A 24,657-nucleotide genomic window follows, 5' to 3' on the forward strand; every position below is an offset into this window, starting at 1 on the left:
AGGTCATGGAAAAGGGAGTTTCCCTCGTTGAGCATTGAGGTGTTGTCCGATACGTCCAAAGCACATGTGGCAGTTCTTCCACCCACTTTCCTTTCGCGTCATCCAGCCTCTTTTTAAGCCCATTGACTATCACTTTGTTAACAACTTCAGCCTGCCCATTGCCTTGTGGATAAGCCAGAGTGGAATATCTGTTTCTTATACCCAATTCTGAACAATATTCCCTAAAGGCATTGCTATCAAATTGGAGCCCATTATCTGAGACAAGAGTGCGGGGAATTCCAAATCGCGTAACAATGTTTCTCCAAACAAACTTCTTCACATCTACGTCTCTGATGTTCGCCAAGGGCTCAGCTTCGACCCATTTAGTGAAGTAGTCTGTGCCGACCAGCAGGTACTTCTTGTTTCCTATGGCTTTAGGAAAAGGGCCGACAATGTCCAGCCCCCACTGGACAAAAGGCCAAGGGCTAGAGAGATGGTTAAGAGCTCCTCCTGGTTGGTGGATATTTGGAGCATATCTTTGACACTGATCGCACTTCCTAATGTACTCCTGCGCTTCATTTCGCATATTTGGCCACCAATATCCTTGTGTGAGGGCTCGACATGCTAGAGACCTTCCTCCTGTATGGCTTCCACAAATGCCCTCATGCAATTCCTCCAGTATCGACTCTGCTGTCTCAGGAGGCACACAGAGCAGGTATGGCCTAGAGAAGGACCGTTTGTATAACTTTTTATCCTCGGATAACCAGTTCCGAGGAGCTTTCCTTCGTATTTTCTCAGCTTCCACCTTATCTTCGGGCAATATGTCACTTTCAAGGAATTTTAATATGGGATCCATCCAGCTTGACGACGGATTGGTTTGATTGATTTGGCAAACCTCCTTTTCTGGTGAGGTGGAGGTACACAAGTCTTCGACGATAATCACCCGAGGAAAATTTCGTACTGAGGATGTGGCAAGGGTCGCCAAGGAATCAGCGTGGGTATTTTCACCTCGAGGAATATGCAATAAGTCGAAAGACTCAAACTTTGTTCGTATACGCTTAACCAGGTCCAGATACCCTTACATCCTTGGGTCTCGGGCCTCCAACTCTCCTCTCACTTGGCCAACTACCAATCTCGAGTCTGAGAATAACTTCACTGCCTTTCCACCCATTTTATGGACCATACTTATTCCCATTATCAAAGCTTCGTATTCTGATTCATTGTTAGTAGCCGAGAACCCTAATCTTAACGACTTCTCGATGATGACCTCCTCGGGGGATATCAACACAAATCCCAATCCTACTCCCCATTGGTTTGCGGCCCCATCCACGTACACCCTCCAAAAGGACTCACCTTGTGCGGATATTAGGCCAACCGATTTTTCATCCATATGACCTTGATTCATATTAACTTCTTCTGGGCACTCGGCGAACTCAGCCACCAGATCGGCAAGAACTTGGCCTTTCACAGAGGTGCGAGGTATGTATTTGATATCAAAAGCACCCAGAATCGTGCCCCACTTGGCAATTCTTCTGATGTAATCAGCACTTCTGAGTATGGACTTAAGAGGCAGTTGAGTCAAGATAACCACGGTATGGGCTTGAAAATAGTGCGGAAATTTGCGTGTTGCATGGACCACCGCCAGTATGGCCTTTTTTAATGAAAGATATCTCACCTCGGCTTCATGGAGGGATTTACTTACATAATAAACTGGCCTTTGGACGCCATTGTCTTCTCGTATTAAGACGAAACTAACTGCATAAGGGGCTACCGCCAAATAAGCAAACAACACCTCATCTACCTCAGGGCTAGACATGATAGGTGGTCTGGACAGGTATTCTTTCAACTGCTGGAATGCTTCAGCACACTCCACAGTCCATTCAAATCCTTGCCACTTATGTAATAGGTGAAAAAAAGGACGACACCTCTCAGCCGACCTGGAGATGAACCGATTCAACGCAGCAGTCATTCCAGTCAGTTTCTACACTTCTTTTGGATTCCGAGGTGCTTGCAAATCGTTAATGACCCTAATCTGGTTTGGGTTCACCTCAATTCCTCTATGGGTCACCATGTACCCCAAGAACTTCCCGGAACCTACACCAAAGGAGCACTTCGAAGCATTCAAGCGCAACTTATGTTTTCTCAGTATCCCGAAGATACTCGTGAGGTCCTCCACGTGTTCGGACACCACTTTACTTTTCACAACCATATCATCGATATAAACTTCAATACTTCTACCCAGTTGTGGTTCAAACATTTTCGTCATCATGCGTTGGCAGGTAGATCCAGCGTTTTTCAAACCGAATGGCATCACCTTGTAATGGTAGTTCCCAATCGAGGTCATAAAAGCAGTCTTTTCCTGATCGTCGGCGGCCAGCGGTATTTGGTGATACCCTTAGAAGGCATCCAAGAAACTCATCCTAGGGTGATCCACGGTCGCATCCACCAACTGGTCGATCTTCGGCATAGGAAATGGATCCTTGGGGCAGGCCTTATTAAGATCCGTGAAGTCCATGCACACCCGCCATTTTCCAGTCTTCTTTTTTACTACCACCGTATTAGCCAACTATTGAGGATAGAAAACTTCCTTGATAGCCCCAGCCTGTTTGACCTTGGCAACTTCACATCTGACCGCCTCGGCGTGTTCCTTCGATGGTTGCCGAGGAGGTTACCTCCTGGGCATAACGGCAGGATTCATGTTGAGCCGATGACAAATGAAATTCGGGTCCACCCCTGGGGCTTCATACGGGTTTCATGCAAAAACGTCCACATTGGCTCGGAGGAATTCCAGCAACTTCACCTTCTCTTGTAAAGGCAATTTAGCCCCAACCTAGAAGAATTTTTCTAGATCATCAGTAACAACTACCTTTTCCAGATCTTCACACTCTACCCCATTGGCTGGCACGTCTAAGCCTGATATTGGGGACTTTAATTGCTATAACTCATTGTCGGCCGTAGCTGAGGTTTCTGCTTCTAGCCGATGCTGTATAGCCACTACTAGGCATTGCCGAGTAGCCGCCTGACTCCCTACTACTTCCAACACTTGGTCTCTGGATGGGTACTTCACCTTCTGATGTAGAGTAGATGAAACCGCTTTAAGGGTGTGAAGCCAAGGTCTACCCATAATTGCCGTGTACGGAGAAAAAACATCTACGACAATAAAGTTCACCTCCACCACATCCGTACCTGACTGAACGGGCAGCCTGATTAGTCCTTTGCGAGTGACCAACCTTCCCTCAAAACTTATTAGAGGGGAGTTATAGGTTGTTAAGTCCTCTGGCTTCAAACCTAGCCCCTTGTACAAGTTTGGATACATCACATCCACAGCGCTGCCCTGGTCAACCATCACTCTTCTGACTTCGTATCCGCCAATTCTCAACGTTACCACCAAAGCATCCTCATGGGGCTGTATGGTCCCAACCATATCCTCATCTGAAAAGCCTAGAATCAGGGGGACACGCCCTTTAGCCCTCTTCATTACGTGGAAATGATCCTCGGTCGGGGATCGGGACACTGACAATACTCTGGAGGGGCAAGATCCAGTCCTTCCCGGTGCCGCAAAGATGACATTAATCGTACCCAGAGGGAGCCTTGATGAAGCGTCCCCACGCACCTCTGAACCTGCTTGGCTCGCCCTTCCATTGGAGTGATGCAAGAGTTGTTTCAATTTCCCTTCACGGACCAATTGCTCCAAGTGATCCCACAAATTCCTGCAATTATCCGTCGTGTGCCCATGATCTTGATGGTAGTGGCAATATAAGTTCGGGTTGCGTTTCCTAGGCTCTTCCGCCATCTTGTTCGGCCATTTGAAGAATGGCTCGTTCTTTATCTTCTCTAAAACCTGCTGCACTGGCTCCCGAAATACTGCATTAACAACCTGGGCGTCCGCCGAACCCGACTGCCCAACAAAATCCCTCCGTGGTCGGCTGTTGTTATAACGGTCTGACCTAAAATCCCTCATCTCCTGAGGGATCACCTTGGCCTTTCCTTTTCCCTGAAGTTGATCCTCCTCTACCATTCTGTACTTATCTATTCTGTCCATCAGTTGGCGCACACTGGTGACAGGTTTACCCGTCAGGGATTTCCTCAAATCGTGGTCAGCTAGGAGACCAGCTTTGAAAGTGGTTATAGCCACAGCATCGTTCTTTCCCTCTATCTCGTTAAACATTTCCCAGTACCTATCCGAGTAATTCTTGAGAGTCTCGCCCTCTCGCATAGACAGAGTCAGCAAAGATCCCAAAGGTTGAGGGGTCCTGCTGCATGTAATAAAGCAAGCACCAAAAACCCGAGTCAAGGTTTTGAAAGATCCAACAGAATTGGCCCTTAAGCCATTGAACCACTTCATCGCCGTCGGACCCAAACTCGATGGAAAAACTTTGCACATCAAAGCCTCATCTCTAGAATAGATAGCCATCTTCTGGCTGAAATAGCTTACATGTTCCACCGGATCCGAATGGCCGTCATATAGAGAGAACGTAGGCTGATGGAATCGCCGAGGATGAATCGCATCATCTATGTTTCTCGTAAAGGGTGACTTGGAAATTTGACTCAAGGCTTTGTTCATGGCATCGTTTCCCAAGCCCCTGCTAGGTGGGCTTCTACACTTACGTCGATGGCGGTGCTCCTCTTCATAGGAGAAAGTCTCACTTGGCGGAGTTCTCGATCTCCGCCTATAACTAGCTCCATCCGACTCCTCAGATGATGGTTCAGAGCAAGGTGGGGAACGTTCCCGCCGTGCATGGCACAACTCTCTCTTCAAATTTGTAATCTCACGTTGCAGACTCCCATCATGCTTCGCGTGGGAGACGTGACTCTTCCCCCGAGAGTGGCTCCTGATGGTATGAGTTGTACGTACACTCCCCTCATGGCCTTCTCTCCGTTCGGGACTCCTTCGAGGATCACCATGCTGGAAGCCCCTTGACTCTGCCTGGTGCAGATTGACATCCTCTTGATGCGGTCCCGCCGCGGGGTGATGTGGACCCACTTCCTCCATCAGAAATGTTGCACCGGAAGTCCTTTAAGTTAACATAAGCTCTCCCCACAGACGGCGCCAATTGTAGGGACACAATTTGTGACGACCCAACACGATACTGGGCTCGCACGTAAATAGGCCCAAACAATATGATTTGTAGAGCGTGGGTGTAAAGAACTACGTTAACTTTTGTATAATAAAAAGATTCACCCTCACGTATATCGAAGGCTCAGAGCTGGCACAACGATCGTTTTCTTTGGTAATCGATACAGTTCTTTTTCTCTTTTCATTCTTCTTTTTTTGTTTCTGTTTTCTTTCTTTCTATTTTTTTTCTGATCCTCTCTTGCATGTTCTTCTTTTAGTTTATATACCACTCTGTGTTCCATCCTCACCACACACGTGTAGGTTGGGTTCGGAGGATTTCTTTCTGTCCCATCTAGCACCTCCTGGAACTTCCTATGGGCAGCTGTAAGGCTGCATCCTTACTGTTCAGGTATCACCTCCACATTAATGCGGCCAGAGAGTTGGTTGGGAGGTCATTAATGTGGAGGCAGCTGTAGTTATAGATATTTGTTTGTCTTTTCCCTTTTACCCTTAGTCTGTTATCCTATCTTCAGTGGTGACATAATTCTGAGGTCCGGTTGCAACAAGACCGCGTCCTGATCGTCCTCGGACGCATACTGTCGAGGAGTATGGCGTCCTCGGACGAATACAGAACTCTACCCTCGTGATATTGACTACCACCCCCCTCGGTAATTGACTTATGACCTAACTTGACCTCCTCGGACGGATACACATCCTCGGATGGGCCACAGGCCCAACGATCCTGACCTTAATGGGCCTATTGATCGAATGGCCCCCACACTTAATATTTTGAAATACACTTTAATTTAAAATTTTAAAATAAGAGAATTTAATTTTAAATTAAGGTTAATTTTGGAACCTACCTTAAGCACATGCAAGTTAGTACACAATATTTTAATATTAATTTAACAAAGTTTGGTCAAACAAATGTAAAGGGTGAAAATATTTTTTCCTTTCAAGTTTGGGGTAGAGTGTCATTTCTTCAAACCTCAAGAAAGGGGAATGTAATTACCCCTATATTATTATTATTGTTGTTGTTGTTGTTGTTACTGTTATTAATAATTGATTTTTCATTTTCTTCTAAGTTAATAAAAACTTTACATATACCTTTTTATTTATTTATAGAATATACATTTTTTTAACCTTTACATATCTTTTTTTTAATGTCAATCTTTACATATACCTTAAGTAAACTCTATATATTCCACTTCTTTAGATGTGCAAAATCATAGACTACTACTTCATAATGATATTAGCTAATTAGTTTTATCACTTTTTTTCAAAATTTCATTTATAATGTTTTTTACTATTATCATAATTTCATTTCTTATGTAATTTCTATTATTACATGAGAACATCTCCTTTTAGTTATGAATTAGAGTTTGATTGGTTTTAAGTTTAAATATATTGCTATGATTGTGTTTAATTATTGATTATTGATTCAATTTTTTAAGTGAATGTAACAGTTGATTTTATTACACTGTAAAGTTTTTAATGTTCTTCATATTGGTCATATATATTTTTTATTTTTACTTCTCCTTACAACCTCTTTATTTTCCAATTAATAGTTACTAATTGACATTTGATTTTTTTTTTTTTTTTTACCATCTCTCTCTCTCTCTCCATAGGCAACCTATTGTTTTCCAAAACTTGATGATTATTTTATTGCATTAAATATGCATTGTAGTTTTTTTTTTTTTTTTTTTTTTTTTTTTTTTTTTTTTTTTTTTTCTTTCATTTAATTTTGCTACCCTTAAGTTAGTATATCCATAACTTTCTTTTTTTTTTGAGAAACAACCCCCTTGGGTTAATAATTTATTAATGCATCCTTAAAAGATCAAGTTGATAAACATCAAAAATATCTGGAGGAACAGCCTCCATCCAGACAAGAAAAGGATCTCTAATAGCCCGTCTTGCAAGTTTGTGGGCAAGTATATCCATAACTATTAGTTTCTTTATATTATATTTGGTTTGATATCCTCATTATTATTATTATTATTATTTTTTAATTTAGTGTTTCCCAATTGGCATTTGTTTTGTATTATATTTTTTCTTTGATGTATTGGGTTTGAGAATGAGTATGTCCCTAGTATGAGGACACTTTTATTTATTGAATTTAAGTAAAATTTTAAAATTTTAATTTTTTTAAATAAAAAAAGGAGATAAATTAAAATATAAATAATTTAATGATATGGAAGATGTGGGGAGATGAATAGTGACATTAAGGTAGAAGGTAGTGGGGAGATGAAAAGATAAAGGTAAGGAAAAAGCTTGGACAAAGTGTAGATGAAAAAAAAAAAAGAGTACAATTTTTTAAGGATAATTTTATTGATTTAAATTTAAATAAAATATTCCATGTTTAATTATTATATATATATATATATATATATATATAGATGTGACTAAATTTAACTGTTGAATAACATAAGATGAGAAGAAAAAAAAGTAAAAATAAAATATATTACAATAAATACCAATAAAGAGAACAATTGCACATAAAAGATTTTTATTCTTTCTTATAACTCTAATTAAGATTGATGGTTTTTTTTTTTAATATGTGTTTTAGTATTGTGTTTTTTTAATTTCCCATTAGAAAGTCTTTTCTTTCCCTTTTATAATTTTCATTGAATTTTGGTTTGGATTAATACTTAGTTGTTTTTGGAAATAGGAATTTGAATATGCCTACCAATTTTTTGACTAATAAATTATTATAAAATCTATTTTTTATTTCTTTAGTTTTATTTTAATTTTCGTTAAGTTCTAATTTTGTGATGATTTTTTATTATTATGGTAATTTCCTTATTCCATAAGAGATGAGTTATATATTAAGCAAATGTAACACACTAAAACAAAGTTAGAAGAATATGGTTCAACTTAAAAAATATTAATGAAATACACAAAAAAAAATATTAAAATGATATCCACCCCAAATGTTTTCCTATAATGACAAGCTTTATCTTTTAACCTCTAAGAAATGCAATGCAATGACCAAAGGATATGCCCCTTTAATATATTGTCTCTAATGAAATAAACAAAGGCTCCCGTCCCCTTTAGGTACAGGTTTATACGGAATTCAATTGTTTTCAATTTCTTCTTTCCTCTATAAGAAAGAACCATCAACCTTAACTAACAAAAAAGAAAAAAAAAACCATCAACGTTAATTAGAGTTATAAGAAAGAACAAAAATAGGATAACATTTAACAATTAAAGAGAAAAAAACAATTTAAAAAACAAATCTAAATGGCATTAACCAATGTGGAGTTTTAAAGAACTCTTGGTCTACCTAGAATATAATAGAGAAAATAAAAATGAGCCTAATACTAATTCTAGGAAACATATATAGAGAAATAGAAATAAGGATGCTAATTAAAGAACATTGGCAATACCATCAATCTTGTTTAAAGCTTAATCATAGCTCCACTAATTTGCTGACTTTCAACTTTTGGCTAGTATATATTCAAGCGTTCTCCAATGCCATAAAATTCCTTATTGTCTGGTTTTACTTGAATTCTGGCAAACTACCCAATCAAATTAAGGAGAAAATGAGAATAATGATTCTAGTGTAGAAAAAAAAAAAAATCCCAAAGATTAATAATTTGGCATAAATAGAAGAATGTATAAAAAATTCATCGAAAAATTGAGAGAGAAAGAGAGAGAACCTTTTTTTGAATTCTGGAAAACTACCCAATTAAATTAAATAAGAAAATGAGCATAATGATTTTTGTGTAGAAAAAAAAAAAAAGAAAAGAAAAGAAAGGATTCCCAAAGATTAGTAATTTGGCATAAATAGAAGAATGTATAAAAAATTCAACGAAAAAAAAATTGAGAGAGAGAGAACCTTTTTTTTTTTTTTTTTGTGAGAGAAAACCATGCATAGAATGGAATAGATAGTTACAAATTTATAGTAAGAGAATGTGAATAAGAAGAGACAAAATAAAGGAAAATGAAGAGAAAGAAGAAGAAAATATTTATGTAGAGGGTAGTGAGGAGATGAAAAGAAGAATAATAATATTTATGTAGAAGGTAGTGGGGAGATGAAAAGAAAAAGAATAATATTTATGTAGAAGGTAGCATGGAGATGAAAAGGTAAGGGTGGAGAAAGTGTGGAAAAAGTGTAAATATTAAAATAAAATAAAAAGTAAATGTTAAAAATAATTATAGGAAAATTGGAAAGAAAATGATAATGAGGTGGACGATGATGTGGCTCAACTGGAGCGTAGTAACAATAAATACTACGTTTCAGCTTTTAGATATATATAGATTAGTAAACATCTTCAATCCACACCAAACCCAACTTACCTTGCTCCTAGCCAGCATGTGTTGTCATCACTCTAAAGAGAAGACACACCCGATAGAACGCCTATGAACCAACCTCACCTCGCCCCATTGCCATCCCTACGTTCTTAACCCTACTTTTTAATTTTTTTTTTTTTTAATATTATGTAAAAATGGAGTCCATATAATTAATTAAAATCCCTTTAAAATCAAACTAGTGCCCCTAGCCCAATGTGACATTGACTAATTTGACTGAAAATACAAATACATATTTTTCTTATGAATGGAAGAAAAAAAAAAAGGTACCTTTCCTTTTTATTTTCTTGTTCAGTTCTTTCCTACTTGGAAAAGGAATAGATAAGCAAAGCTAACCCTAACCGACTCATTCATTAAAAATAATAATAATAATAATAATAATAATAATAATAATAATAATAATAATAATAATAGGTGAAAATGGCCAAATACCACAATTTTGCAAAAATTGTAGCAAAAAAAGCACTGTTTCGGAACTAATTAGTGATCTACCACTTTTCTAGTACTCGAGCTTTACAAACTCAAGTTCCAAATGGTACTCGAGTATAGTAAACTCGAGTACTGTGCTAGTTCTGCCACCGTGACACCATCTGACATGGCATTTGGGCATTAAAAAATTCCACTTGGTACTCAAGTTTCTTGGACTTGAGTATTATGCTAGTTAGATACCTGAGTCCATTATGGCCCTTGTTTTTAACACCCACACTTTAAACTCTCTGAATCTCCCTCTCTCCCACTCAGTCTTACTCTCTCATCACTCTCACTCTCTCAATCTCGCTATCATCTCACTCTCACTCTCCCACATGCTCTCAATCTCCCTTGCAGTCTCGCTCTTGCTCTCACTCTCAGTCTCCCTCTTGCTTTCAGTCTCGCTCTCACTCTGTACTCTCGCTTTGTACTCTCCCTCTTGCTCACGCTTTGTACTCTCACTTTTGGTCTGCATCTTCAGTTTGGAATCGCAAGGTATGTCTCCTTATCTCAATATTTGTTTAAGCAGTTGGGGGGTTAGGGTTATTTGTGGGTCTATGTTGGTATTTGTGGGTATTTGTAGTGTAATTTTTGAATTTTTTGTTTTTAATGAACATTTTCATATGTTATTAGAGCAATCAGTCATTGTAGGACACAGTTAGCATTCTCATTGAGGCCATATTTGATTTGTGAGACTGAGTAGGTTGCTTAGAATATATGCAATAGCTATTAGTGTGTAGAGACTAAATTTTTTTGGGGCTTGGTGTTGTTGAATAATGAGTAGGATGCTTGGACTATTAAAGTGAGGGTAGATTTTAATAATGTAGAGAGACTTTCATTTTAGAAATTTCTTCCATCTGAAACTTGTGGCTTTCTCATTTATTTATTTAGGGGTGAAAATGTTTTATCTTGTATGCTGAAGTATTCTATTCCTATTAGCTGAATATGTTGTAATCTGCTTAACATTCTAAAGTTTAATTCAATTTTTTTTTTTTTTTTTATGAAATCAGTGAAGGCTACATTAGATATATATTATTCCCATTTTCAGTCAAATATGTTTATAATTAAAAATAAATAAATAAGAAGAAGAAGAAAATTTATGTATTTGAAGTGAATTTTCCCAGATCACTGTTGTCACCAAATGCATGATAACCCTTAGATGTTCAAGTAAAAGATGTGTGTTTGGATTGCATAATACCTATTAAAAGATGCATAATACTTTCAACTTCTAATTGTGAATTGCAATACCAATTTGAAAGATCATGCTTGTAGTTTAGACACCCTGCCATTGTAATGCCATAACTCTATTTACCTACCAGGCATAAACACATCCAAAACAAATGGCTTCACTTTACCCTACTGCAATTCTCTTTCTTTTAAATTTGCCAATAAACTATAACACAAATAACACTTTTTTCTTTGTCTAGTAGTTCATTGAATCTGCTTGTAAGGTATATAGCCACTCTCTCTTGAATGAAATTCACGCTTATAAAAGAAATTTATTAAAGAAAAAGAAAAAGTAGAAACTCAATTATGTGAATTTTCCTCATGTGTCATGCTCCTTAAAAAGAGAATTAGAATGTTTATGCTTTGCATTTGACCTAATGGGCCAGTAGTCACTTAATGGGCCATTAATCACCTTTAATTTATACCAGATATGGACCCACATCGAGCAGGACCCTTTATAGGGACTGTCTTGATGAGGTAGGCTGTGCATCATTTAAGTTTGCTTTGGGATGCTCCTTTGGCAGGTGAGGTATGCACTTGTCCAAAATCGTAGTCAATATATGTAGTAGAAAGATTTTTGGCATTTAAGTTTGAAGCATAATTATTATGTGCTTAGTGAATGCTATTATTAATACTAAGCTACTCTGTTTGCAGGAAGTGCCAGGTGTACTGACTTGTTGTCATCGAGAGAAAGGTCTGCTTGAAGGTGGGTTAGATCCACGGATTGCTGCTTATATCACAGATGCAGGGTTAGATGGGCTACTTAAAGTCCCACATATGGACCTTGACCATGCATTGATCACGATGTTGGTGGAAAGATGGCGGTCGAAGATGTACTTATTCCACTTGCCCCACGGTAAGATGACCATTACGCTACAAGACATGATGGTTATAATGAGAGTACCTGTAGATGGCTTGTCGGTGGTGGGATTTACCCGTATGGACGATTGGGGTGACCTCTGCGCCAAATTGCTAGGGCATAGGCCACTGAATAGCGTAGTCGGTGCTAGTAAGAACATTGCAGTGATGGAAGGGCCGAGGGTAAAAGCCAAATGGTTCGATGAGCGGTTTAGCAACCCTCTCCCAGCTGACGCCACTGAGGTGCTTGTGCAGCAGTATGCTCGGTTTTACTTAATGGGGATGTTGGGTGGTATGCTGTTTATGGACAAGTCTGGCGAACGGCTTTCAATTATGAATCTACAATTTTTCAATCCAATCAGCAACGAAAAGAATTATAGTTGGGGTAGTGCAGCACTAAGTTGGTTATATAGACACTTCTATAAGGCATTAGAGAAGACAACCAAGTAGATTGGCAGTGCACTGCTATTGGTGCAGTTATAGGTGTGGGCGAGGTTTCCACACATGTCCTATGATGATGCATCCACCCCAGGCACTGCCTTCAGGTCCACTTGCTATCAGGTATGTAGGATCTTAGATAGTTACCGTTTTACATTTCCGCATTAACTTTTTTTGTATAGAAACTATGTAAGTAACTAACATAAAGATTATGTTTGTGTCGTTTGCTAGATGGAAAGGGGCTAAGATAACAACTGAACATCCAATGCACGTCCTACGTGCCTATTGTGTGTCACTTGCTTCCCTACGGCCAAATCAGGTATCGTGCCTTATAAGTGGGAATTGCTTTGGCATGTAGTTGTTGTACTTACAATTCACTTTGGAATGAATAAACATTTTTTATTTCAGAGTTAAACATTGTTGCCATGTATTGTACACATTTGTTAAACATTTATTCTAATTATATTGTTAATATGGTTGTTTGCATCTATTGGATCATTGTAGATTGTCTGGGAACCATACAGAAATTATTTGGGTTCCTTGCCTGCATTTTGTACAACAGGCCAACACATATGGAGGTCTATCGTGCCGCTTATACATCTTTGGGTGGTTGAAGGCCATCACCCCGAACGTGTTCTCCAATAGTTTGGGATGAAGCAAGGCATACCGGTCGATGTTGATACTTCAACTAAACTTCACAAGATAACACTACAGGGCAAGCAAGACAAAAACTGAGATGAAGTACATGCCACACATATTGCTAACTGGAATGTGCATGCCACAATTGTCGATGCACCGCCCTTCCATGGGGAGATGAGCTACAATGACGAGTATATGGTATGGTTTCATCCCCGCACTCTTTGCCATATTACAAAAGAGACCTCGTACTGGGACACTTTGGTAAGTTTACAAAGACTATGAAGTTATAAATGTACCTTGCTTCGCCTAGTTTAGTTCAACCTACTAACACTACTTTTGTATACTTGTGACAGGTTGAATCACAATTGAGGATTATGACGAAGTGCGAACCAAGGTCTAAGATCTACACCGACTGTATTAATGCCTTGCAATATGTTGAAGAGATCAGTCGGTTGACCTTGGACGATGCACGCGCTGCAGGTAACACAAGTGAACCGGCTATAGGGTGTGGTTGGCAAGCAAGTGGACGTTAAGGGCATGGAGGCTGTCAACCTAGTCAGTGTCATACATCTAGTTGGCGTCCCACATCTGGTCGATATCACACACCCGTGCCCACATTTGGTCAGTGTCACACACCTGTGCCCACATCTAGTCGACATCATACACCCGTGCATTACCACACCATGGAAGAGGCAAGTCAGACAGCATTTGAGATATATTTGGACACTAGTTATGACATGGGCTTCATGGCATACGATGATGTGGGTCCATCCCATACGTTTGCCCATGGGGACACATATCGATCTCCATCCACATCCTCTACTACATCTCCGTTACCCACCACTCGTACGTCTCCCTTACTGACTACTCGCACTACCCCCGTAGATGTATATGGTAGAGATAAGATGAGATTCATGCCCACCCCTGGTGCTGTCCCCCCTGAGTTTGTGAATACCAAGTACCCTACCATTCAAGTACATTGCTAATTAAGGGTGTTAAATTTTTATGCTCACAACCAATTAGTCAGTTTACTACTTCTATTATAGTGATTTCTTTGCTTGTGAAGGTTTAATGCCTGCCTGATTCAGTAATGATGATATTAAAAACCAGTTGCCTAGAATGTGATGTTATGATTGATGTTCTTGTTGTTTAATCATTAATGTCTATTGCTGAAATAGGTTGAAGATATATTATTTTTTCAATATATGCTTAACCTGTTGTCTACAATTTGATGTTCTAGTTGATGTTCTTGCTATTTAATGTGTATTACAGAAATAGGTTGAAGTTTTATTTCTTCAATACAAGCTACCTAAAATAACTTGTGGGCTACATGAATACATGTGCACGGATTTACATATCTTTTTAATTAGCATTTTTGGACTGCTGATCCAACAGTAGTTTAGTAGTGAGTGTTCTTTTCTCCAATTTAAGATTGGATTGTTTTATGTTTTGTTTCATTTTTTTTGTGTGTGTGTGTATGGATAAGGTGAACTTTTATAAATATAAAAGCCTATGCTAGACTTTTATTCGTTTTAGGGCTATTTCTAGTAATAGCTAGGTAATGCTGGGCCATATCTGAATGTCTGCTCTGTATGTGTTTTTGTGTGTGCATGTTTCTTTTTTATTATACTTGATCTATTTACCATGTACAACTTAGTTTTAAGAGAATATAGAATATAGGTTGGTTATCAAGTTAACTTGTTCAGAGACCAATTAGCACCATTTTATGCCTTGAAAGGAAGAATTGCTTTAACCATCTCCCTTAAAATGCTGGAAGGAAGCTATTATACATTCTGTTTGAAAGAACAAAGGCTCATAACACCTTTTTGTGGAGCAGTTCATATGATTTTGACAAAGGGTTAAGAATTCCATTTTTCTAAGATCTATTGTTGGAGGTCCATTGTTCTCACCTTAATCAACTTAATCTTTCTCTTTGCAATTTTACAGCAATGCAGGACTTTCATTCATATAAGGACTGTTCTCAAAGTTGTGGACAACTTAGGGGCAAAAAATGTGATATGCATATAAGCTTTGAAGGGGAAGAAATGTGCAAGATTGGGAGATACAATAGTTGCATCAGTCAAGGAAGCCCATCCAAATGGAAAAGTCAAGAAAGGAAAAGTTGTGTTTGGTGTGGTTGTGCGTGCTACCATGCAACATGGTCGTTGCGATGGCAGTGAGGTGAAGTTTGATGATAATGTTGTGGTACTTGTTGACAAGCAAGGCTAGTCTATTGGCACTAGAGTTTTTGGGCCTATCCTTCATGAGCTGAGGAAGAAAGAGCATGTCAAGATTCTTACTTTGGCTCAGCATATTGCATGAAGAATGGAGTACACTGGACTCCTAAGTATAGGATTGTCAACATAGGCATTGTTTTGGATAAATCTAGCATATTCTTTTGGTTGGACTCTTGAAATTTGCCTAAATTTATCTGCAATTATTAATGAGGAGAAAGGATGATTTTGCATCCCATCAACTTTGGAGTTGTGAGTTAATATCCAAGAGACATATTCTTGTTTAGTGTATCATAAAAAATCAATAATGGCTGATTTTGCACCCATCAAAATGTGATTTCCAACTACATTAGGCTACGATTCTCTCAACTGATGACTAATTGTCAATATTTCGGTTCTTCAATGGGTACAAATACAATGCTGGAACACCATGATAATCATTATTTTTTCCTCAGTTTTTTTTTTTTTTTTTTGGTTTTTTTTTCCCTACCTCCTTTAAATACAAGGACAGCTTGAAATTAAACTACTGTGTTGCAACAAAAACATTTGTTTTTGCCAAACTTGAAGATGCGTAATCTTCCATTCCTCAATCTAGTTAATCTTCCATTTCCTGAAACTTTGGTATTACAGGCAATCGATGTCAATGACGCCTTCAAAGACATTTCGAACTCTACTCTAAGAGCCTACCTATTATTCATTGGATCAAGAAGTCCCATTGTTGCAAGGAACTACTTAGATACCAATTTGTGTACATTTGTACTTTGAGGTGCCAAAATGTTATCCAAAGTACAAAACATAATCTCCATAGGTTATATTGTACCATCATTTTGTTGCCATTCCCCAGTAGAGAAATAGTGAGAGAGCAATAGAATAAAACAACTAGGTAAAACAAAATGAAGAAGGCTTGAATGTGGCCTCCCATACAGATTGATACTCGAGTTTCATGGACTCAAGTATTAATCTGCATGATTTTGCTTTGCACTCAAGAATGGGGCCTCACATACATATTGATAATTGAGTTTAATGGACTCAGGTACTGCTAACACAGTACTTGAGTTTCATGGTCTCGAGTATCAATTGGCATGATTTTAAGAAATTAGGGTCTCACATACAGATTAATACTTGAGTTTAATGGACTCGGGTATAGACTACCACAATACTCGAGTCCAAGAAACTCGAGTACCAATTGGAATTTTTTAATCCCAAATTCCATGTCAGACGGTGCCACAGTGGCAGGACTTCTAAGAACTTGAGTTTACTGTGCTCGAGTACCATTTGGAACTCGAGTTTGTAGAGCTCGAGTACCAGAAAAGTGGTAGATCACTAATAAGTTCCGAAATAGTGTTTTTTTTGCTACAAATTTCGCAAAATGGTGGTATTTGGCCATCTTCCCTGTCAATCTACAAATAGCAAATTTCATATTCTTACCTTTCTACTGATTTTCATCCCAATTTATAATCCTTGGCTATTGGAACTGTGATGCCCCAATTTGATTGATTGTGTGATGTGTGTGGGTGTGTGATGAGTCCCACATCGAATATTTACTGGGTTGAACTGAGCTTTATTAAAAACTATAAGGAAGCTCAATGACTAGTCCTTTTGAGGTATAGTGCAGATGTAGCTAGCACTTTTCCTTGGGTCGTTACATATGGTATCAGAGCCGGCTCGGTAACACCGTGTGGGCTCGAAGACACTACCCCACAAAGTGGGCCCTAACGAGGACATTAGGGATTTAAGTGGGGGAGATTGTGATGCCCCAATTTGATTGATTGCGTGATGTGTGTGGCTATGTGATGAGTCCTACATTGGATATTTACTGGGTTGAACTGAGTTTTATTAACAACTACAAGGAACCTCAATTGTGATTAGTCCTTTTGAGGTATAGCACAAATGTGGCTAGCGCTTTTCCTTGGGTTGTTACAAGAACTTCAGGTATTTTATTAAGTACCAACACATTATGGTTCTCCATAATCTCATCAAAAAGGAACACTCAAAAAATAAGTGATCCCTACTTTCAATTCGCATTCTACCCAAACTACGCTGAGAATCCAAAATAGCACCTCATTGCAACAAAAGATCTTGGGTGGACCAATCTATTGTGGACCACCAATGAGCCTATAAATACCTGCTTTGGAATAGCTTTGGGAAACCAAATGAGCTTCCACATTTAACTTCAGGGTACTTCTTGGATTTGTTTTGCAAAATAACACAATTTTTCAAACAATTTCGTTAGTTAGCAACATTTCCAAACTATTTAGAAAACTAATATCTTGAGTCTATTACACTCGAGTTCACTGTAGTAACTCGAGCATAAGAGACTCAAGTTCCATGTTCTGGCCACGCTAACATGGAAATTTTTAATCCACATGGAACTCAAGCTTATGAGACTCGAGTTGCTTACAGAATTTCTACAGGTCCAATTGATTCCATCCAAGCAAAATCTCCATCACCTCATATTGATCTAATCAAAACCTTCCTCACAGGTCCTCACTAGCAAAACCAACAATCACGCAAAACCAACAATCGAAACCCCGCAAACCTAAAAATACACAGCCAATCAGAAAACCAAACCCAATAAAACCAACAGTCACGCCACCACCATGCTTACAAGCAAAATCAAACCCAACAAAATACACAGCAAATTGGAACCCCGCAAACCCAAACCCAACAAACGTGCCACCACCTCATATTGATCAAAACCTACAAACCCAAAACTAACAATAGCACCACCACCTCATCTCGATCGAAACCTGTAAACCCAAACCCAACAAACACAATACCACCTCGTTCCGATCGAAGGTAAGTTTTGGTGCGGAACAAAACAAAGTGAGTCGGAGGTGAGCTTCAGTAGGGAACAAGATTGAGTGAGAGAGAACCACTTCGGTGATGAGCTTTGGCCTTGGAGGCCTGATTTGGGCTTTGATCTAGAGAAAAAACTAGAGAGAATAAGGTTCAGAGATAGATAGGAAGATTGGTTAGTTTTTTTTTTTTTTTTTTTGTGCTTGATTTGGATTTCTTTTAAGGAACTCGAGTCTCATGGAAGTTTCATTGACTCGAGTTCCATGTGGATTAAAATTCCACGTCAACGTGCCAAAACATGGAACTTAAATCTCTTAAACTTGAGTTGTTACAGTGAACTCGAGATGTTAGTTTCCTAAATAGTTTGGAAATGTTGCTAACTAATGAAATTGTTTGAAAATTAATATTATTTTGCAAAAAATACCTCTTCCTTATACAGTTCCATGCGCGTGCACAAGAGTAATTACCTGATTTCTTAGAGATCCAAACTGGTTTGTCTTCATTACTAATTTCAACCAAACAATGCTTGCTCCAAATATTTAGCAAATCCTATGAGTGAGCTAGATTCCAAATCCAATTATCCTCATTTAAAACAATAGACACCTTAGCATTAAGAGAGATTGCCGCATTATACACCACCCTATGACCATACTTTAGGTTAAGGAAACAATCGGGATGCCACCAATCATGTGGGGCAAGTAATATCCCCTAACTTGAGAATTTCCCTCCACCACCATGTGCAATCTTGAGGATATTTTAAAGTATTCGCATTGGTCTCAGTGAACTAGCTTAAGGTTAAAAAGATAACCAAAAACCCAAAAAAAACCCACACGTTAGTCTCAACATACCACCAAAAAATTTTGACATACAATTTTACCTCGCTATAACTAGCAAGGCACTATTCCTTGCTACTACCAATAAATTTTTTTTATTCTCTTTTTCTCTCTCTCCTATCCCCGCTAACTCATTCACTCTTCTCTCTCCTCGCTTTCTTTCTCATCACCTAACTCTCTACCTCTTTCTCTCTCATGAATTGATCAACATCAATTAGTGGTAGTGGTACTAAGTTTTGGTTGCGATTTGATGGTGGTGGATTTGGGTGTTTGAAGGTTGGTGACAATAGTTAGGTCTAATTTAGGTTTTGGCTGGGTCCGATGGTGGCTGGGTTTAGATCGGCATGGATGGGTTAGTTGCATGAGGTTTTGGGTTTTTGTGGGGTGGTGGTTGTTGGGTTCTATGGGTTAAGCCATGGTGGCAACATTGTGGTAGTTAGGGTTTATGGATTGTGCTAGTTTGTTGTGGGTTATGCGGTTGTGATGGGTGATGGTGCAATTGTGAAGGGTAGTGGTGGATTTTTGAGTTAAAAATGTGAATACGAAGAACTAATATTTAATTGAAATAGTAATGTAGTATTGAAGTTGATGTATGAGTATTAAAAAAATTAAAAAAAAAAAAAAAAAAAAACTTAGATCGCTAAACTAGAAAAAAAAAATGAAGTTTTTTGTGTTAGTTTAGTTAAAAATTTGAGGAAACTAATGTGAATGCTTTTACCATCCAAAAGCTTTTACCTTTTAGGAGAACTATAGTCGCAGACTCCTGCATCCCCAAACCCATTTTAAAATAATGTAGAATTAATATAGTATAATATATAATTTGTAAGTTAAGTTGTTTATATTTGTTATTTGAAAGTGTTTTAAATTTGTGTAAGAGTTTTTTTTTTTTTTTTTTTTTTTTTTTTTTTTTTTTTTAATGGTAATGAAACATAATGCATTTTACCATGGTTTTAAAAACTGAACCGAACTGGTCGGCCGACTGTTTCAACTGGGAACCGGCCTTCAATTCGGTCCGGTTATGGCAAAAAACCGAAAATACCTTAAAAACATAAATAGTGCAAATCGGTTGGTTCAACTTGAGAACCGAAAACCGGCGTGGTCGAACCGGTTTTGCTGTAGTGATCTGTCCTCTCGCTCTCATGTTACAGTTTCAGTTAATACCGACTGAAATCAAAATTCAGCCAGAATGTATTTCTCACTCTCTTAAAGAAAAACTAGTACAAGTTCACCTAAAATACTACTAATATAAAGGAAATGCACACACAAACTTGTACAGGTACGCTGTAAGCCTAAAAAACCAAGCGAATGGAGGCCGAAAATTGTCCAAGAGAAAAAACAAAAAGTCATGAATATTGCTTAGAAAATGCTGAAGTTTCAGGTGGAAACTTCCTTATTTCTCATGAGGAAGACAAAGCAAAGAAAAGGGGGGGGGGGGGGACAAAAAGTTGAAAAAAAAGATAGGAAAAAAGAGAAGTGGAGAAGTCAAAAAGTAAAGATAAGGATGTGGAGGTAAAAAACTGAAGAGAAAGCAAATGAAGGTGTTGGAACTTGGATCATGGAGCTGAAGGCATTTATCTGATTTGTAGCCCATGTTTCTCCACCTAGCACCTTCTTATCATTTTAATTTATTCTCTCAATTTATTTGTATTTTGAATATATTTAAAGTGTAATACACAATTATTAATTTATTTAAATTTGGGTTGTAAATGGTGGTGGTGGTCTCTGGCGGCTGTGGTGGGTGGTGGCTGGCTATGGTGTGGTGGTGGCTGTGTATGTTGAGAGGAGAGACAAAGGAGAAAAATAATTATTTAAATGAACTAAGAAATAAAGATTTTGTGGGTTTCAGTTAGCTCAACTAGTAAAATCTCTGATGATTGAATAAGAGATTTAAGGTTCAATCCTTGGCCAGTCTGAAATTGTTGAGTGAAATTGTTGAAAGTTTATTATGTTAAGGATGATTGTTTTGTAATATTATTATGTTAAATTCTTTAAAAAGATATTATATACTTGTACACTTGTATTTTTTTTAAAGGAAACATATTTATTACTATTGGTTTGTTAGTTTTAGTATATTAAAAAATTATTAATTATTTATATAATTTAAATAAATAATAATTAAATTATTTATGACGTCACTGGTTCGACCATTGGTTGGACCCCAATCCGACCATAAAACCGGTAATTAGCTCCTTTTCCGGTTCTTTCACCATACCGGTTTTTAAAACCATGCATTTTACTTTAAGTTATTATATATGACGAGATATTTTGTAATAACTTAATTATAATATAATAAGACATGTATAAAAACACAACCCAATAAAAAAAATTTAAGAATATATAATTTTCATTAGAACATGCAATGAATCTTTGATTATTTCATATGGAAGCTAATATTATTTTTAATTTTTGGAGAAATTAATGAGCATTACATAAAAACCTTGTTTCCATTTTATTACATAAGAACTATGAAATGAAGCTATAACTCTCAAATTATTAAAATACAAATATACACACAAAGCTGTAACAATTTATTGTTTGATAATCACTAAACTTATATACGAGAATTAGCTATTACATATTCTCCCTAAAACAATTATATATATATATATATATATATATATAATTTTTCCTTTAACACAATTTAAACTATGTGAAAAATTGAGGAGCTAAATTTGCAGTAGATCGTAATCAATCAATAATATAACATAAAATCCCATAAAAAAAAATAGCATAAAAGGAGTTTTAAAAAAAAAATTTAAAGAATTTGTAAAATATTTTTCTTTCCTCTCGTAGCACGTATTTTATTATCATTTCTAAAATATTAGTCTCTTCTCACCTAATACTCTTACAGTTGTTCTTTTTTCTTTATTTATTTTTATTACATTTTTATCTCATCACTCTCATTAGAATTAGTAAAAATCTATAAGTTACACCAAGGGTCTGTTTGGATACTACTTATTATTGAAAATTGAAAATTGAAAATACTGTAGTGAAATAAATTTTAAATGTGTAAATAGTGCTGGGACCTAGTTTTAAAGTTAGATTTGCTGAAATCGTACTTGCAGGTCTCGTGAACAATGCATGAGACCCACAGAAAAATGCCAAACGCAGGCACTGAAATCACTAAAATAATTTTAATGCAATCCAAAGGTAGACTAAACCTGACTTATCCAGCTTTTGCCTTGCATGTGTTATCCTCACCCTAAAGAGGAGAAGAGACGGGAACATGACACCCATAATATGACCCTGCTTTACCCCATTGTCATCCTCACCTATAAAGGATCCGTTTGGGATCCGCTTATTTTGCTGAAAGTGAAAACTTTTTGTTGAAAGTACTATAGATAAAGGTAAAAGTTAGCTGAAATAGTACAGTGGAACCCTTAAATAGTACTAAAAAGTATAGTAGGACCTATGAATAGTAGCAAAAATAAGCTGAAAAAGTGCAGTACCTGTAGGCTGTAGCCCAATATGATCTCGATCAACTAATTAGAGTTGACTGAAAATACAATTAATGTCTACTTGCTTAGTGCTGTTAATATAAGGTTTTTAGATTATTTAAAAAAGGGACATAATAAACTATTTTCTTTTGATAAATTATAGATTATAGATTAATCGTAAGGAATTTAAGAAGAAAGAAGAAAAAAAAATTTTGGTTAACAGGATGGATATATTATATTAAACAAACAACAACAACCATTACAAACTGACCACAGAGGCCAAAGTATTGGCAACACGCCTATAATAGTACAACCTGTTTTTATAAGAGTCAATCAAAATATTCATATTAGTAGGGGGGGGGGAAATCAAAAACAGCAAAATTTTCCATCATTGAACAGCCCCTTTTGGCCAAGAAGTTAGCGCATTGATTTGCCTCTCTATATACCTGCCCCACTCGAACTTGCACTAGTCTTGCTATGAGGGACCTGCAATCATTCAACAAAGGAGAGTAACTCTGGTTAGGACATTCAGCACCATTGAGTAACTCCACAATCACCTTAGAAGTTCCACCTCTAGCTGGTTTATACCCAATTGAATGGCCAAGATCAGACCATCCCGCAATGCCCACCATTCAACAAACACACTAGTGGTATACCCAATTGATCTTGAGTACCCCTTGACCCAAACACCATGACAGTCCCTAATTACTCCTCCACCGCCCGCCTTACCTGGATTTCCAATAGAAGCACCATCAGTATTTAATTTGTGCCAACCAATTGATGGCTTATTCCACCTGACTGGAATGGAAGTTTTAGAGGAGACTAGGTTGATTTTACTCACACAAAAGTGAAATTCCCTAGCTTGACCAAGGCAAAATTTATCTAACTTAGGACTTGGTATACCATTTTCAAACATCACATTATTCCTATTTTTCTACAAAAACTAAACCGCAAATAAAAACACCGTGCACCAAGGGATATGTGTGTTGTGCCTAACAGTACTCAAACTATTAATTCTAAGCCAATTAGCAAAATTCTCATTAAAGGAGTTTATATGAGGATGAGGAACTCCCAACTTGCACCACAAATCACGCACAACCTCACAATCTCACAGTAGATGTATAATGGTTTCCTCATGCCGTTTGCACATAGGACAAACCTTATCACAATTAATACCCCTAGCTACCAAAACACTCTTCACAGGTATGCTGCCATGTACACATGGCCAGAGAAAGTTTATTATCTTTGGTAGCATATCCAATTTCCAAATCCACTGCTCTTTAAAATGATTTCTGCCGAATCAGGCTGATTGGCTAATTGATAGGTTGAATTAGTGGAGAATTCACCATATTTGGAATATTTCCACATGATAGAATCTTTTCTACTTCCAAAGAATTGAAGTGGGATAACTTTAACTTTATTCTTGATTGGGTCTGGTAGTTCAAAAGATAGGAGTTCCCATCTCCATTCATGATCTCAGCATAATTTTGCTCCACCCCACCATGTGCATCCTCGTTTTCTCACTTGTGGAGTCCCATAAAAAATCCCGATTAATTTTACCCAATTTATCATAAACATGGACTGGTAGAGCCACCCCTTGCATCACATAATTAGGGATGGCGAACATCACAGACTTAAGTAAAACCGTTCGTTCGGCAATGGATAAATACTTTGCCTTCCACCCTGCTAGTTTACACATGACCTTTTCCACTATGAACTTATATGGATTTCTAGCAGCCCCTCTGTGCCTTAATGGAAACCCAGGGTACTTTCCAATATCATGCATTTCCTGAATGCCCAATTTGTCACAGATTTCCTCCTTTAAACTTTCACTAACATTTGGGGAAAAATATACACAGGACTTTTCCAAGTTGACTTTTTGGTCTAATTCAGCACAAAATTTCCCAAGCACTTCCAATATTGCTTCACAGGCAACAGGTTCAACCTTTCCAAACAATATGATATCGTCCGCAAAAAGGTGGGAAAAGCCTAAATTATCCTTGGAGGCCTTCAAAGGGGTCCAAACTCCATCTACACACTTTTTCTCAAAAAAGTGGCCCAAATACTCCATGCCTAATATAAAAAAGTACAAGGATAAAGGGTCTCCCTGTCTAATACCCCTTGATGGCTCAAACGATTGTAAAGCACCCCCATTGACCAAAATGGATATGCTTGTCGTCGCAATATAGCTCATTATAATCTTAGTGAGTTTTGGTGGGAAATGGAAAGCTTCTTAAACTTTATGCACAAAACTCCATTCTAGCCTATCATATGCCTTTTCTAAATCCAACTTGATAGCCATGAAACCTACTCTTCCCTTCTTTTTTTTGTCCAAGGTATGGAAGAGTTCTTGGGTGATGATAACATTATCAGTTCCT

At 37.5% G+C, this 24,657-nt stretch overlaps 3 protein-coding genes across 3 annotated transcripts; 1 reads left to right on the forward strand and 2 right to left on the reverse strand.

Moving 5' to 3' along the window:
• Positions 1–2,921: 2,921 nt before the first annotated feature.
• Positions 2,922–3,997, reverse strand: LOC115961358. The gene is made up of 2 exons (XM_031080354.1): positions 3,166–3,997; positions 2,922–3,049 (listed from the first exon to the last, which is right to left on the reverse strand). Exons 1-2 carry the CDS (start codon positions 3,995–3,997, stop codon positions 2,922–2,924), a joined length of 960 nt encoding a protein of 319 aa, XP_030936214.1.
• A 9,662-nt stretch (positions 3,998–13,659) lies between these two features.
• Positions 13,660–15,205, forward strand: LOC115961369. The gene is made up of 2 exons (XM_031080363.1): positions 13,660–13,950; positions 15,014–15,205. Exons 1-2 carry the CDS (start codon positions 13,660–13,662, stop codon positions 15,203–15,205), a joined length of 483 nt encoding a protein of 160 aa, XP_030936223.1.
• A 7,333-nt stretch (positions 15,206–22,538) lies between these two features.
• Positions 22,539–24,350, reverse strand: LOC115961384. Its single transcript, XM_031080377.1, has 3 exons — positions 23,804–24,350; positions 22,837–23,008; positions 22,539–22,593 (listed from the first exon to the last, which is right to left on the reverse strand). The coding sequence occupies exons 1-3, from the start codon at positions 24,348–24,350 to the stop codon at positions 22,539–22,541; spliced, it is 774 nt and encodes a 257-aa protein (XP_030936237.1).
• Positions 24,351–24,657: the final 307 nt, after the last annotated feature.

This window comes from Quercus lobata, chromosome 2, assembly GCF_001633185.2.
Source record: "Quercus lobata isolate SW786 chromosome 2, ValleyOak3.0 Primary Assembly, whole genome shotgun sequence".
NCBI lineage: Eukaryota > Viridiplantae > Streptophyta > Magnoliopsida > Fagales > Fagaceae > Quercus > Quercus lobata.